We start from the raw sequence: 16,796 nt of genomic DNA, 5'->3' as shown, positions 1-16,796 counted from the left end.
AATATTGGGTGGGGAGCCACTCAGACTGGCTGGGGAAACTCAGCCAGATGGGTGGGGTATAAATAATACATTATTATTATTATTATTATTATTATTATTATTATTATTATTATTATCCCATGACACTCAAAGGGATGCACTTCTGTGTGGACCATCTTTTACCAAAAAGACCAATGAATTGCCCACTTATGGCTTTTCTGTACCATCATCTGAGGCAGGGGTGGACAATGTCGTACCTTTGAGATGTTGTTCCCATCATCTCAACAGTGCAGTGTTGAGAGTTGGAATCCAACACCAGCTGGACTCAAACAATATCTGGAGGTGCACCATTTTGGGTACCCTGATGAATATTTTTTCACCTTAGTGGTGTTTATAATCTCTCTTACTCATTCACATACACAGAGAGGGAGAGAGACCAAATTTGGAGTTACATTCATTATTGATATTAGTTAGGTACCATCAGAACAAACCCAGTAGGTGCAGGACAGTTTCCTGGAAGGTAAACGGCGGGAAGGTAAACATCATTTCTGTGCACTGCTCTGGTTCACCAGAAGCGGCTTAGTCATGCTGGCCACATGACCCAGAAGCTGTCTGCGGACAAACGCCGGCTCCCTCGGCCTATAGAGCGAGATGAGCGCGCAACCCCAGAGTCGTCTGTGACTGGACCTAATGGTCAGGGGTACCTTTACCTTTACCTTTACCTCTCCTGCCCACCTAGCAGTTCGAAAGCACATCAAGTGCAAGTAGATAAATAGGTACCACTCCGACGGGAAGGTAAACGGCGTTTCCGTGCGCTGCTCTAGTTCTCCAGAAGCGGCTTAGTCATGCTGGCCACGTGACCCGGAAGCTGTCTGCGGACAAACGCTGGCTCCCTCGGCCTATAGAGTGAGATGAGCGCACAACCCCAGAGTCGTCAGCGACTGGACCTAATGGTCAGGGGTCCCTTTACCTTTACCTTACCATCAGAACAAACCCAGTAGGTGAAGGACAGTTTCTGTTTATCATAAATCTGGAGGACCATAGTTGATGGCAACCCCTGCTGTAGGCGCTGTTGCTTGAATTTGGGACCTGTTTTGATGCCACTTCTAAGCTTTTAGAGATCTTAGCTTTATTGTAAGCTGCTTTAAGGTTTAGAGAGGTGATTCAAAAGTGTTTTGGGTGCTCTGGTGATGTTTCCACATGATTAGAAAGACGTAGGAGTGTACAAGTTATCCCTGGGAGATAAGGAAAATCAATGGGTGGACAAGTCCCTATAATACTCCACTTGCTGTTTCACTCACTAATTTGTTTTCGCCTCACCAGAGCTATAGGATAACAGCCTTGCTTGTCATATACATAGAAACCATCCAGTCGTTTCTGATTAAGCCTCGATTATTGTATTGTGGAAAGGAAGGACCAAGCATTAGTTCAAGAGGACCGTTCAATTCAAAATTGTAAAGAAGAGCTCCATTTTATCATCTTAGGCAGGGCTGGTGATTATTCTGTGCTCCTACGCAATTATCTGTGAAATATAAATAGGGCAATCTCCCATTCTTTATTGCCAAACATATATATATATAAGTCTGCCCAGCCACGTACATTGGACAAACAAACAGACGAATAAATGCACGTATCGCAGAACACAAGAATGCCGTCAAAAAAGAAGAAAAAACTTCCTCTCTTTACCAACACATGAAAGAAACAGGACACGAAATTAATTTTGCAGATTCCAAATTGCTCTTTAACATGGAACATCACCACAAGAGAATAATCATGGAAGCCATCGAGATAGAGAAACACCCTCACAACATGAACAAGCGTGACGACACGTCCCGCCTGCCAGACATCTGGAAATTAGCCCTCCCCACAAAAACCGACACCAGAACCAGAGGCACACAGAACGCCATCTCCAATCAACCACACCAGACCCAAACCCAGACCCTCTCCACAGATAAATTACAGACACCATCCAGTAGCCAAACCATAGTGGCACCTCCGGATGCTGCACCCCCCTGCAATCCCTACACAGATCTGGCTGGCACAGGGCACAAAACCACAGCTCGCCCCTATACACGAAGCCAAGCCAGAGCACAACTATTTGCAGTACAGCCATCTTCTCAGAAATAAAACTCTTCACAAGCTCAAGAGGTCAAGACACGAAAGCTTTAGCAACTAATCCACACCTAATGACCCTCCTAAGTGGTACTCAGAATATCACTCAAGAAATCACTCAAGATATCCCTCAAGTAATTAATGAACAAAAGAAGAAAAGGCACACTAACCTGGGAACTTCCTCTCTGCCCAGAACGTTGGAGGCTATACACCACACCCCCTCAACAGTATTTATAGGAACTCAAACACTGAGATCCTGCTCTGTTCCAGTAACAAGAAGCCGAAAGCACCAGCCTGAAGATGACGAGTGAGACCTCGTCGAAACGTCGCCTAGACACCCCAACTCTTACACGGGAAGACACCCGAAGACACCAAAACCTGCATATATATATATATATATATATATATATATATATATATATATATATATATATATATATATAATCATTTCATTTTTCTTTTTTAAGCACCCTTCATCAACAATGCCTTGCAGGGGCAATCTTCTGCAGCCATTCATGCTTTATAATGTGTCCGTCTCTCATTCTTCCTATTTTTTACACAGGCAAAAAACACTCTCAATAAATAATAAGGTATGATTTATGAAGTGGCGAGGAGGAGAACCAACAGACTGTGAAGTTAGCCCGTATGCTTTCATTCCTGAAGAGGAAGGTTCAAGCCACAGAAGGAGGCCATCGCCTTAAAATGCATTTTTACTCTCTTTGTTGCCATTGTTCAGTTTCTAGCTCTGAAGAGAAGTTCTTACGGTCCTTAAAGGCCATACATTTGATTCAGGCTACCAGAGCCAGCTCAAAACATTTTGCTGCCAAATGGAACTCCTTCTATTCCACAAGCGTATACCCTCTAACACTTTTCCGATGAAAATAGGGACATCCTGTTCAAGAATACAAATACAAATATGAATAAGAATAAGAATTCTATTATTTATACCCTGCCCATCTGACTGGGCTGCCCCAGCCACTCCGGGCAGCTTCCAACATACCGTATTTTTCGCTCCATAAGGTGCACCTACTTTTTTGGTAGGGGGGAATTCAAGAAAAAAAATATGCGGCTCTTGGGGGCTTTTGCAGGAGGTGGGGGAAGTGAGAGAGCCTCACTCTGTCCTCTCCCCCACCTCCCTCAAAAGCCAGGGATAGCCGCGCGAAGCCTCCCCAGGGCAGCGGGATGAAGGCTCCCCGCTGCCCTGCAGAGGCTTTGCGGGCTACCCCAGAGCTGCTCAGGAGCTTGGCGGGACTGGTGGAGGAAGCCCGGTTTTGCCCTACCACCAGCCCCAAAGAGCAGGTCGGGGAGCCCCGAGCTTGTGGGGCTGGCAGTGGGGGAAAGCCAGGGGGAAAGCTTGTGGGGCTGGTGGTTGGGGAAGCCCGGCTCCACCCCCCCCCCGCCCTAGGGACCACACATTCACTCCATAAGACACACAGACATTTCCCCTTAGATTTTAAGAGGGAAAAGGTGCATCTTAGGGAGCGAAAAAAACAGTATATAAAAACATAATAAAACATTAAACCTTAAAAAAAATCCCTATACAGGATTGCCTTCAGACGGCTCGGGGGGTCGGATAACTCCATACCCTCCAACATGTCTCTAATGAAAATACAGGCATCCTACCATACCCTCCAACATTTCTCCAATGAAAATAGGGAAATGTGGGACATTCTGGGATCAAATCAGAAACCAGGACAGCTTCTCTAAATCAGGGATGTCCCTGGAAAATAGGGATACTTGGAGGGTCTATAGCTATTTGCCATACAGTCCCCAGGACAGGATACATGCAGAATCCATCCAGCAGACTAAAACAACATATAACGTCAATTAAAACAGGGCTGCCTTCAAATGTCTTCTAAAGGTTCCATCTCGTTGTATCTTCCTGGCTATGTCCAGGAAATTGTATGGCAACCCCAACGTGATATGACTTGCTGCATGCAGCAGACATGTAGATGTATAGACTTGCCCTGAAATGGGTTGTAAGAAGTAGAGTGCTGTTGATTTCAGCAGAGCTGAAGCTGATGCAGGAGTTTAAGAATTGACATCTTAATGCCCATGCGCATGGCAGATGCTACAAACCTGCTTGGAAATCTTGTGCATGGCATAAGGCAGGCATCCCCAAACTCAGATGCTTTGGGACTACAATTCCCATCATCCCTGACCACTGCTCCTGTTAGCTAGGGATGATGGGAGTTGTAGTCCCAAAACACCTGGAGGGCCGAGTTTGGGGGTGCCTGGCATAAGGCATGGAAATTTCACTTGAAAGCCCATGGAAATGTGGTTCAGGCTTTCCTCCCTGAAATCTAGTCCTTTATCTGTACATTTAGAAGCCGCCTTCTTCCATTATTTCACTCTTGAATGTGCAAATTGATATTATTGCTACTGCCTCTTTCTGTTCTTTAATTTGTTACCATTTATACCTTGTAATGAACCCCATAAATTATATGGCGGGCGCGCAACATGGCAAAGTTAATAATGCTGCTGATTTAGCATTTCTCGGCTTTTAATTTTTGCAGCCTTGCAGAGATTTCGGGTAACAAAGCGATACGCTTGTGTGCACAGAGAGTGAGAGCTGTGCTAAGTCTCAGGGAGGTTTTCTCAATGAACGACATCACAACAAGAAGTGGACAAAAAGACAAGAGAATTGTTGTCTCCTGAGTTTTGCCGCACTGGTCTGCTCGCACCCAGTGGTTGCTGGTGCATTATGGGAACACTGGTGTGTGGGCACGATTTCTATAAATGTTGGAGTGAGGAGATCTGCACATTCAACCGAGCATATGCAAAGCTCTGGGCCCTGTAGGAATCGGTGCAATTGTCAGTCATGCTCAACCAAGCAAAGGAAGAGGACATCTGGTCGGTGCCTCCCATTGTGACAAAACTTATGAAATCAAAATGCATAACTTTTAAAAAAGCTGGCACTGTGGCCAAATTAAGCATGCAAATAGGTCCTGTGTTGTATAAATTATTAGGTCATTAATTTTCATTGACGAACATGTGCATATTGCAAACCCCACAATGATCCTTTAAATTGCAAGATTGCAATGCTTTGTCATTTCTCTGCTCGTTATTCTCTTTGCTTCCATCTTGGGGCAGAATGAGACACGAGGGGGCTGTCGTTCACATGTCTGCCCTAATTCACATATAAAGCAGAGGGTAGGAGAGTCTTCCACAGCAAAAGGGGTGAATGGGAGGGAAAGGACACTGGACCTCAATGCAACTGCTTTTCTAGGCCAATGGCAGCCACAAGTATTGGACTCCAACTCCCATTTTCCCAGACCTGTGTGAGATGGTGGACCCCCCCAAAAGAAAAGCGTTTTCAAGGCACAGCACCCAAAATCTCTTGTTTTGGGTTGTCACGTAAGATTGCTGCCTTGAAAAAGTACTTTGGGGTGAGAATACAGCTCGAAATCGCAAAAGATTTGTTGTTGTTTAGTCGTTTAGTCTTCGTGACCCCATGGACCAGAGCACGCCAGGCACTCCTGTCTTCCACTGCCTCCCGCAGTTTGGTCAAACTCATGCTGGTAGCTTTGAGAACACTGCCCAACCATCTCGTCCTCTGTCGTCCCCTTCTCCTTGTGCCCTCCATCTTTCCCAACATCAGGGTCTTTTCCAGGGAGTCTTCTCTTCTCATGAGGTGGCCAAATCTTGGAGCCTCAGCTTCACAATCTGTCCTTCCAGTGAGCACGCAGGGCTGATTTCCTTCAGAATGGGTAGGTTTGATCTTCTTGCAGTCCATGGGACTCTCAAGAGTCTCCAGCACCATAATTCAAAAGCATCAATTCTCCGGCAATCAGCCTTCTTTATGGTCCAGCTCTCACTTCCATACATCACTACTGGGGAAACCATAGCTTTAACTATACAGACCTTTGTTGGCAAGGTGATGTCTCTGCAGAGACATCACAAAAGATGGCAGTGGCCATTTTGGCTGCCATCCTCTCACAAGAAAAAAGGGGGGTGTCCCGTTCTTTCTGGGACAGTTGACAGGTATGGGTATTACCACCAAAGAGGTCCTCTCTCTGGGCAGCACTGACTGGAAAGTTCTTACACATCTGAGCCTCTGGTTGCTGTTGTGCTGAAGTCCTGCTTGAAGACCTCCCATAGGTATCTGGGTTGGCTATTGTGAGAATAGGATGCAGGCCTCCCTGGGCCTTTGGTATGAACCAGCAGGATCCTTCTTCTGTTCTCTTAGATCACAGTTTCCCCAACTATTTTTGGACTCCAACTTCCATCATCCCTTGCTAGCAGGACCAGTGGTCAGGAATAGTGGGAATTCTAGCTGGAGACCCAAGTCTGGGAAACTGTATTTGATGCTACTTAACTCCTGTCAAGTTATCATTGCAAACACTGTTTTACTGCATTTCTGCTTTACAGATACTGGAAGGGGGCTATTATAGCTAGTTTTTTATTTGAGTTTTACGCTCGCCTTTTTTCCATCCTTCCAGGTGCGTGTGCAACATTGACTGTTCTCAGACCAACTTCAATCCTCTCTGTGCTTCCGATGGGAAATCTTATGATAATGCGTGCCAGATCAAAGAAGCGTCATGCCAGAAACAGGAGAAAATTGAAGTCATGTCTTTGGGTCGATGTCAAGGTAATGCTGCAAGCAAAATTCATTTCCAAGAGTGGTCCCTGTTCTTTTTTTTATTTTCTTTCATGTGAGTGAAAGAGAAAGAAATGGCGGGGGCTATGGAAGCTTTATTATTAGACTCCTCTTACACATCCCATCGAAGAAATGGGGGTGTATCTTTGTTGACCAGGAGCACAATCCATTGTACAGTTCTGCGTGATTGAATTCTGCTCTTCTGTACTAACAGCTCTCAGTGCCTTAGATTTCGACATCTTATCTCATCTGATGGTTGTGATAACATTTGCCATATTTTTTCCATGTATAAGACGACCCCTATTTTTGGGGACCCCAAATTAAGGAACTGGGGGAAGATTGCCCAGAGTTCTTAAGCTTTTGGGGGGATTGCCCACAATCGCTCACCCACCTGACTGCCGCTGCCAATTGCACACCTTGCTGAAGCCACCCATCATCTGCCCACTCACCGACAGCAGCCACCAATCACCCTCCCAATTGCCGCACCAGCAGCCAATCACCAGCAGGCCTTGCCGCACCCGCCCAATCTCTGCTGACAATCTCCTGCTAGCGGCTGCCACCGATCGCCCGTCCCCCCTCTGCACTATCCGTGTATAAGACAACCCCCCCAATTTTAAACATTTTTAATATATAAAAAAACATCTTCTTATACATGGGAAAATATGGTATTAGGGCAGCAGGGGCCCAGGTAAGCACCACCCCACATAATCGACCACACAGGCCATTTAAACAGCGATGCCCATCAACATTGGGGGGTCTGCAACCCTGAAAAAAAATATTGAGGGGGACAAAGGTACGACAGTGCTCTCCTGGCTTCCAAACAGTCTGGCACTGTCCCTTACAAGGTGAGAGGTGCTTGGGGTGGGATAGCATGGCAGAACCAACTTGATGCTCTTGCTATTACATGCCTGTAGAACCCCAAGTTCCCTGTGCCTTTCCCTCCAGTAAGCGCCAGCAACAAGCTGTGTTTGTAAGCTGGGAAAGCAGTGGTGCCCTCAACTATGCCATCACACTGGCTACTTACTGCATTAGGCTGGTTGCTTTCTGAATGGCACCCATTGGGGTTTTGTTGTTTTTAAATAACATCTTTATTGAAAATTCAAAAAAGTGCATAATTATATGTGCACCAAACATGGTGAGATGTAAATAAAAGAGAAACAGAAACAGAACCCATGTACAAGGGGAAATAAAGGGGGGAAGGGGGAAACCCAAAACTGTGTATTTTACAAAGTTGTTACTGTACTTCACCAGTTCTTAACCTATTACATAATTTTTAAGAATGGATTCCAGATATTTCAGATGTCCAGAGGAGGGCAAACAAAATGGTCAAAGGCCTGGAAACGATGCCTTATGAGGAATGGATAAGGGAGCTGGGCATGTTTAGCCTAGTGAAGAGGAGGTTAAGGGGTGATATGATAGCCATGTCCAAATATATAAAAGGATGTCATATAGAGGAGGGAGAAAGGTTGTTTTCTGCTGCTCCAGAGAAGCGGACACGGAGCAATGGATCCAAACTACAAGAAAGAAGATTCCACCTAAATATTAGGAAGAACTTCCTGACAGTAAGAGCTGTTTGACAGTGGAATTTGCTGCCAAGGAGTGTGGTGGAGTCTCCTACTTTGGAGGTCTTTAAGCAGAGGCTTGACAACCATATGTCAGGAGTGCTCTGATGGTGTTTCCTGCTTGGCAGGGGGTTGGACTCGATGGCCCTTGTGGTCTATTCCAACTCTATGATTCTATGATTCTATGATTCTATATCATTGAATTTGCATTTATATCATTGAGTCTGCATTTATATGCAAGTTGTTCATATGTTGCGAGTTTGTATAAGTCTTCAATCGAATCATAGAAGGGAGCCGCATTTTTATTTTTCCAGTTCATCCGTATCAGTCTTTTTGCTCTGGTAAGGGCATACAGAGTCCACTCGTATAGTCCTTTTGTAAGGTCCCATGTGCTGGGCATATAGTTCAAGACGATAATTTGCTCTGTAAATGCAAAGTTGTTCCGTACAGTTTTGTTGATAGCTTCAGTTACTTTCTGCCTAAAATCTTTCAATATAAGACAATGGGGGGGGGACCATATGTTTTAGAGAAGCATTATCCCTATTACATCTCCAGTGGTTAGATACGTTAGATAGTCCTTTTTTAAACAACCATAATGGGGTCCAGTATATTCTAAATACTATTTATTACTGTATGAGCCTCAATTTATGGTCCATAAATTGTTAAAGCAGTTAAAACAATTTCCCACTGTGTGGTCGAAATTGAGATCTCTACTTCTTTATGCACCCATGGTACAGCAAGGTGGAAGAGAGGGAGGCCCACGGTAGGTGGAGCCAGAGTCAAGGACAGGTAGAATCCACTCCCTCTAGTTTTGTCCCCATCTTAATCCCTGAAGATTTAAAAGTAAAGGTAAAGGGACCCCTGACCATTAGGTCCAGTCATGGCCGACTCTGGGGTTGCAACGCTCATCTCACTTTATTAGCCGAGGGAGCCGGTGTACAGCTTCCGGGTCATGTGGCCAGCATGACTAAGCCGCTTCTGGCAAACCAGAGCGGCGCATGGAAACGCCGTTTACCTTCCCGCCAGAGCGGTACCTATTTATCTACTTGCACTTTGACGTGCTTTCAAACTGCTAGGTTAGCTGGAGCAGGGACCAAGCAACGGGAGCTCACCCCGTCACAGGGATTTGAACCGCCGACCTTCTGATCAGCAAGTCCTAGGCTCTGTGGTTTAACCCACAGCGCCACCCGCATCCCCCTGAAGAGTTACACAAGGATAATATAGAGACGGAGGAGGAGGAGAAAACTGACAGCCAAGGTCAGCCCCAGGACTGGTTGTAAATACTGAGGTCAAAGTCTCTTTGACACCCTCCCATCAGATGGCGCAGCTACCCTATTTTTAAAAGCCATCTGAAGGCAGCCCTGTTTAGGGAAGTTTTTACCATTTAATGCTGTATTATTTTTAACACTCGATTGGGAGCTGCCCAGAGTGGCTGGGGCTGGGTAAACTCAGCCAGATGGGTAGGGTATAAATAATATATTATTATTATTATTATTATTATTATTATTATTATTATTATTATTATTATTATTTGTTGCAACCATCCTGGTCATTTCAACCAAAAGTGGTTGTAAATAAGAAGGCAGTCCTGTGGGGGCAGGCTGAAGTTGGAGGGGCAGTGCCATCAGTCACCCCCCACCACAGAGCACAGAGATACTGTACTTTTCCGTGTATAAGACTATGTTTTTTTCTTTAAAAATCATGCCAAAATGTGTCTTATACATGGGTAGTGCATAGGGTAGGCGTTTGATTGGTTGCTGCCGCGGCTGTCAGTGGCTAATGTGCATGTTATTGGTTGCTGTGTCAATGGGTGGTGTTGATTGGCTGATGCTTCGGCATTTGGGCGGGTGATTGGCAGCTTCTGCCGGCGATGGGACTTATGCACGCCGGGGGCGTCTTATAGACGGAAAAGTACGGTAGGTTACTCTGAGCACAGGATTTGGATTTTCTCAGTTTGTAGCTTGCATGGAGCATAAAATGAACACCTCTCCGCTCCTGGAAGCAAAAGAGCAGCTCCCTCATTTTCCAACCTGAGGCGTTCCAGGTTTCAGTTGAGCTTACTTGGGGGAAAGCCCTGTTGAACTCATTGGCCCTTACTAGGCATGCAGTCATCTTCTGTATGTGCTGCCTATACTGGAATCCACAGGCCCGCTGGGGTTCTGTTTCATTTCATTCATAATCCCAGAGGCAGATGGTCCATTCTTGGAAGTGTGACAACTTGCCAGATGCCCTCTTAATTTAAGAAAACGTCCACTTGGGGTTTGAGCAAGGGCTTCGTTTTTGATATTATTATTATTTTTTAAAAAAGGGCTTTTTTATAACAGTGATTTCTTCCACTGTATCAAAACTGGGGTGATTTTGATGTGCCATTTTAAAAAAGTTAAATTCTGTTCAGTTCTGAAAAAAGAAAGGAATGCAGGCACTGGGACAGGCAGCAGGAAGAGTCACAAAACAGGCCTTTTAACTATTTTCTAAAACTATTCTCCCCCCTTTAACATCTCCACTGAAGCTGAAGGTCATTACAGACACATAGACCCTGCCACATCTTCTACACCTACATATTAAAATGCTTTTTTTTTTTGTTATCCATTTATGTACTTCTTTTAATCCATTCTTCTTTAATGGATGTGATTGTTGAAAATGCCAGTGATTCTTTTTTTAAAAGAAAAAAAGAGAAAAAGCCAGACCTATAACAGTAGAAAATATATAATTTCACAATTATGTCATTGTATTGCTTTTGAAAAAGTATGTATTTGTTAAGGAGATATTTGACTTTACCCATTATTCTGCCTTTTGTTAAACAATCAGACAGATAGCTGTGACCATGGAGACTACTCTTCAAGTGAATGGAAAAGCCCCTTCCTTTACAGTGAATAGGAGTATTTTCTTTGAAAAATCAGTAATACATATGTTTTTGAGCCAACCCAACCATTCAGCAAGGCATGCGGTACAGACCTCATGCCTGTAGCATTATGCACTGAATGAGCATCTGTGGTAAAAATCCCCATGCACATGACAGCTTCACACATTCGGGACGTGTTTAACCTTGAGCTACCTCAGCTAATTTATCTGAGGTGGTGCACTCTTGTCAGGACTATACCAGTAGCTTTGCTGAAGCATTTGAATTGGTTTTTCAAGGAAGTGTGGGGATGTTAAGGATAGTAGGAAAGGATATATTGGATAAGTATTATCCTTCCTTCACCCATGCTAGTGAAGTGATGTAGCAGAGCAAATTCCCCTCAATATAACTGGAAGCTAGTTTGCATATTCGTTTGAATCTCTTAAGGTAAAGGTAAAGGGACCCCTGACCATTAGGTCCAGTCGTGACCAACTCTGGGGTTGCAGCGCTCATCTCGCTTTACTGGCCAAGGGAGCTGGCGTTTGTCCACAGACAGTTTCCGGGTCATGTGGCCAGCATGACTAAGCCGCTTCTGGCGAACCAGAGCAACACACGGAAACGCTGTTTACCTTCCCGCCAGAGCGGTACCTATTTATCTACTTGCACTTTGAGGTGCTTTTGAACTGTTATGTTGGCAGGAGCAGGGACCAAGCAACAGGAGCTCACTCCGTTGCGGGGATTCGAACCACCGACCTTCTGATCAGCAGGTGTAACCCACCTTGATTCTCTTAGTTAAGGTTATTTCCTGGCGTCCCCTTTAATCCCTCTTAAAAGAATAAAGACACGACAGTCTTTCTGAGTAAAGTAGCAAAAAGTTTACTCACATTTCAGTTCACGATTTGATCCCAGAAAGGCAGGCTTTACTTGGTAGTTACACAAAGAAACAGTGAGTTCATCTCATAGGGAGACTGAACTCATGTACTGCTGGCTGAGAGCCAGCAGACAGCAAAAATTACATTAATAGAACAAAATGGCTGCAGGAGAGCAGCATGGCAGCAAGAGAACAGCAAGACAATAGGAAGACAAAACAGAATGAGAAAATGGCTGCATGACTCTTTTAAGGAGTCAGCCACACCCATCTCCCAGGTCACATGCAGGGGGAGGAAGCTGCACACCAATGGAACAGGAAGTTATACTGACTGGACGTCCCCTGCCTGTGCCTACTCTAGGGAAACAAGGAATGTGTAAAGGTGGTGTCTCCCCTTCGCATTAACACCCCGGCACAGTTGGCTGGATATTTACAGTTTTTATTACATTTGTGCAAGAAACAGCTACAGTTCTGGGTTATGCGTCCAAACCCGTTGAGTCAGATTTGGGGAGTGGCTTCCTTCGATTCCCCAGCCAACAAAGGAGGCGGGGAAATCACGCGAGACATCTTTGACCCTTATGTTTCATTTCCCTCCTTGTCTGTGCTGATTTGAAAGCTCCCTCCATTCCAGAGTCTGAGCTCCCTTCCCGGGCCTCTGGGCGGTGGAAGGGCTCTGCAGCATCCCTGAGCCCTTCCTCCTCGTGGCTAATCTCCACCCGCTCTTCCGCTTCCTCTGTCCCTGGGCAGTGGAAGGGCTCCACAGCACCCCCGATCCCCTGCTCCGCCTCTTCTGTCACTTCCTCCTCCCAATTCTCCCTGGCAGAATGTTACATTTGACTGTACCACTGGATTACATCCCACAGGAAGCGGGCAAGAAGGGCATATGAACTGTCCCTGTTTGTTGGGATATTCTGTTCCACCTTAAGGAACAGGCATGATTGTTGTGTGTCACATTTCTGTTTACACTCCAGCACAGGATGCTGGGAACTTCCGTTTGTGTATAGCTTTTGCCGCTTTGCTTTGGACACGAAGGAGATCAGACATGTTTCCTTTGTCCTGATGTACGCTGAATAAACTGCTTGTAAATATGCTCACACAGCCTCACCTGCCACTTCTGTTTGTGCAGCGTTTACTCTGCTGAGTAGCGTGCCCTAGCTTCTGAAGCTCAGGTCGCCGATTCATGCTGCACCAAGGACTGGAGTTCGCCCGGCACACCGGCCAGTGGGCTGGAGACAGCTGGGGGCCTGCCAATTGCCCCTGTTTCCTTTGTTGCTTGTCAACAATGTTAACATTCACTGGTAGAGTAAAGTTAGCTTGTGGGAGCTCTGGGTTGTATCCAAGGAAGTCCAAGGAATTCATGCAAGGACTTCCATTTCCACCATGGAACTTCCACTCCATCTCCTCTCTGTTCATGTGTGTGACCCATATCCCCCTAATCTGCTCCAGAGGCTTGTGGGGGGAACCCCCAACTGATTGTTTTTCTTGGGGGTGGAGGTTCAGGGAAGAGAGGGAGGAGGCATTCTGTGTTACGGAAAAGGAGCAATGCGGCAGCGAGCTGTAGCTGGCTGGAAAGCAAAACATGATGGGAATGTTAGGACTGTACCATGGGAACAAAGGGACAGTCTATTCGCTGTACTGAGCACCGGAATTAGCTCAGAGTGTAATTTGACCTGTACAGGAAGTACAGGAGGTGGAGTTTGTCTCTCTGCTGTTGGAGTTTGAAGAGAGCAGACACATTTCTCTGTAATGCTGCAAAGACAGAAATAAAGGCATGTAAATACATTTCTGTCTATCTCTTTCCCCTCCCTGGGGGGAGCAGGGAGCAGGGAAGAGTGGTGTGTTCTTCTCACGCTTGAGAAGGATCGCCGATCGTGACCTAGCCTGAATCCTGCTCGGGAATGCAGACAGGGAGGTCAACCGGGATTCAAGCCGGGTGCCTGGAGAGTGGCCAGTTTCTCCTGATAAGGCTTGAATTTCAAACATTCTGTTCCACAAGCAGAAGTCCTTACGAAAACAGGCCAACTTTGTTGGGTACGGCCTGGTGCCGTGATTTAAAACTACAAGACAACACTTTAGCAGAGTAGGAGATACCCGAGCAGAACGTAGCAAAACAGAACACATGTTTTGTCTTTCAGATAACACAACCACCACTACAAAGTCAGAAGATGGACATTACGCAAGAACGGATTATGCAGGTAAGTGTTAACCCTATGCTACCCTAGGAAGAAAGAGTTTATTTTATTTTATTTGGTGGAGGGACACATTTCCTTTGGCTGTATTTGTGAAATTGAAACCATAGGTGGTTGCATCTTTAGTTCACTATCTATATCTCTATATCTCTATCTCTATTTTCTCGGTGATGAAGGATTATCTTAAGGAGGATTTCAAGCTTCAGTTAAGGAATTGGTCGCTGATTATATGCATTTGTACACACTTTCTCCTCATATATGCAATTTTGCATACATTATTTGGTTGGAGCAGTGTTTCCCAACCGGTGTTCCGCGGCACACTAGTGTGCCGCGAGACGTTGCCTGGTGTGCCGTGGGAGGGAGGCGGGCGAGTCGGGCGGCGAGAGGCGGGGTGGCGGCAGCGAGGAGAGGCCGCCCAGCGCGGGGCTCTCGCCGTCTGCCTGCCTGGCTGCCTGCGTGGCGCTGACGTCACGGGGCTGTAACGTGCCCCACATAGGCACACGCGGGGCGGCGAGCGAGCTCCCTCCCACATCCCATCGCCGGCTCTGCACCAGGCGGTAGAGCTCGGCGAAGTCGCTGCGCTGGAAGGCCAGCAGCGTGCGTGCCTTGGCCAGGCTCTCGCCCGCCTGCGCCTCCAGGCACGGCGCCTCGGCGTCGGGCGGCAGCGAGCCCAGGAAGCGGCCCAGCTGGCCGGGGTCGCCCGCCTGCAGCAGCGCCTCGCACACGCACGAGACCTGCTCCGCCGAGAAGCGCGGTGAGCGCGGAGGATCGGGCGCGGCGGAGGCCAGCCCCGCGCTTGGAGAGGACGCAGCAGCCGTCGCCAAACCCAATCCTCCTCCTCCTGCTCCGCCGCCGTCCTCTGGCTCTCGGCCGGGAGGAGCCTGCGGCGACGGGGCGGGCGCCGAAGTTGGCAGAAGTTGGCGCGCCTCCTCGGCAGCGCCTTCGTCCCCCTCCTCCTGCCTCTGCTCTCCTCCGGCGGCGGGGGCGCGCCGCCCTCCCCGGCCGGGGGGCTCGGCGGGGCCCGCGGGGAAGGAGGCCATGTTCGCGGCGCACGGGATCGCGGCCCCCTCGCCCGCCTCCGGCCTGCTCCCCTCCCCCTGCGCGCTGCCCTAGCCGTGCGGGTCTCCTCCCCCTGCGCCGCCGTCCCCTTTCCACATCCTAGGAGCCGCGGTCCGCCTTCCGCCCCCGGGCCGCGGCGCGGCTCCCAGCCCGGGCTGGCCTCCGCCTCCTGGGACGCGCGCCCACCCCCGCGGCCCCCCAAACTTCGGAGCAACTCTCCAGACGCTTCTCCCCCGCCTCGGTCTCCCTCCTTTCCACTTCTCTTCCCCCCTTCCTTCCCTCTTTCTTTCTCTTTCTCTCCCACCCGCCTTTCCTTCTATTAACTTTCCTTTCCCCTTCCCATGTAGAACAGTCCCTGCAAATAAAAACCTAGCATATTTGGAAGAGGGATGCTAGCCTAACCATTACCTTCTATGCTGTTACTATTTTTTTATTTTTTTTTACATAAGTAAAAAGTGACCTTTCCCCATCTGGCATGGTGGTGTGCCTCGAGATTTTTTTCATTAAACAAGTGTGCCTTTGCCCAAAAAAGGTTGGGAAACACTGGGTTGGAGAACTTCATTGCAAAATTCAGAGCAGTGCAACTGTCAGTCCACATATTGTTTCACGAAGTGGAATTTAGGAAGATTTCCCTTCAAGTGAATACAAACTGAATCATATTTCTCTCTGTGTGTCCTTATGCTGCCCACAGACCTCTCTGGCTCTTCCTAACCGCGTAACTATCGCTGAGAGAGCTCAGAAATGTCTCAGTGGCTTTTAAACCTGGACCTTACACAATACTGACCAGCTTTGAACTTGTTTATTTGGTGATGGCGATGTGTGGTGGCTGATATGTCACTGAGATGGAGTGTATTCTCCGTTCGCAAATATGCTGGAAAAATTATGTGATATTCCATCGGTGAATAATAGCCTTAGTTCATTCGAAGTGTGAGTTATCTCAGGTTTCAAGTTAAAAGTTGCCTTCCGTCACATTCCCCAAAATACATGCACTTATTGAGTTTGCAATGCTGAAATTAATTCCATGCAATTTAAGTGCTGCAATTAATCAGTTAAAAGCCAGAATAATCAAAGATTAAAAAATCATTAATCAGTTGACAGCGCTGCTTTTAAATCTGACACCTCCTTTCATCTTAACAAGGAAACTCCCCCAAAGAAGGCTGCCATTTTTCTTACCGCCTGCCTCCTATACATTTGTGTTAATCAAGGCAGCATCCACAGTGCTTCAAGTTCATTCAATAAAAAAGAAGAGACCAGCATGTCATGAAGCTGAAACCAATAATTTCTTATAGCTCTTTTCTGGCTGTTTGTGTCTTCAGACCGAGCAGAAATACGCATTACAACATTTGCCTTTGGATGCAAAGTTAATGAGATATTTTAGAACAGATTGTGGTGGGGTTTGTGGGGTGTTTTTTTTAAAAGAATGATAAATGGCTTTAATTTGTCTAGAAACTCCAGTAAAATATAGCCCCAGTTCAAGCTTAAGATAGCATTTTTTGAAATATTACATATAATATGTAAATGTTATTTAAGGTCTTATCGACTGTTGTCTTTTCGGGCGGAGAGCTGTGTCTTCATTTCATTTCAGATC

General features: G+C 46.7%; 1 protein-coding gene across 1 annotated transcript in view; it reads left to right on the top strand.

The window, feature by feature from the left end:
- The window catches only part of TMEFF2 (transmembrane protein with EGF like and two follistatin like domains 2), a 250,204-nt gene that overhangs the window by 185,468 nt on the left and 47,940 nt on the right, over positions 1-16,796 (top strand). The window contains exons 6-7 of the mRNA XM_081182183.1: positions 6,534-6,682; positions 14,096-14,155. Coding sequence (XP_081038309.1) covers positions 6,534-6,682; positions 14,096-14,155 — 209 coding nt within the window. The remainder of the gene's footprint in view (positions 1-6,533; positions 6,683-14,095; positions 14,156-16,796) is intronic.

The sequence above is a fragment of the Podarcis bocagei genome (assembly GCF_964188305.1).
Source record: "Podarcis bocagei genome assembly, chromosome: 1".
Classification (NCBI taxonomy): domain Eukaryota; kingdom Metazoa; phylum Chordata; class Lepidosauria; order Squamata; family Lacertidae; genus Podarcis; species Podarcis bocagei.
This window is presented reverse-complemented; position numbering and strand designations above follow the sequence as displayed.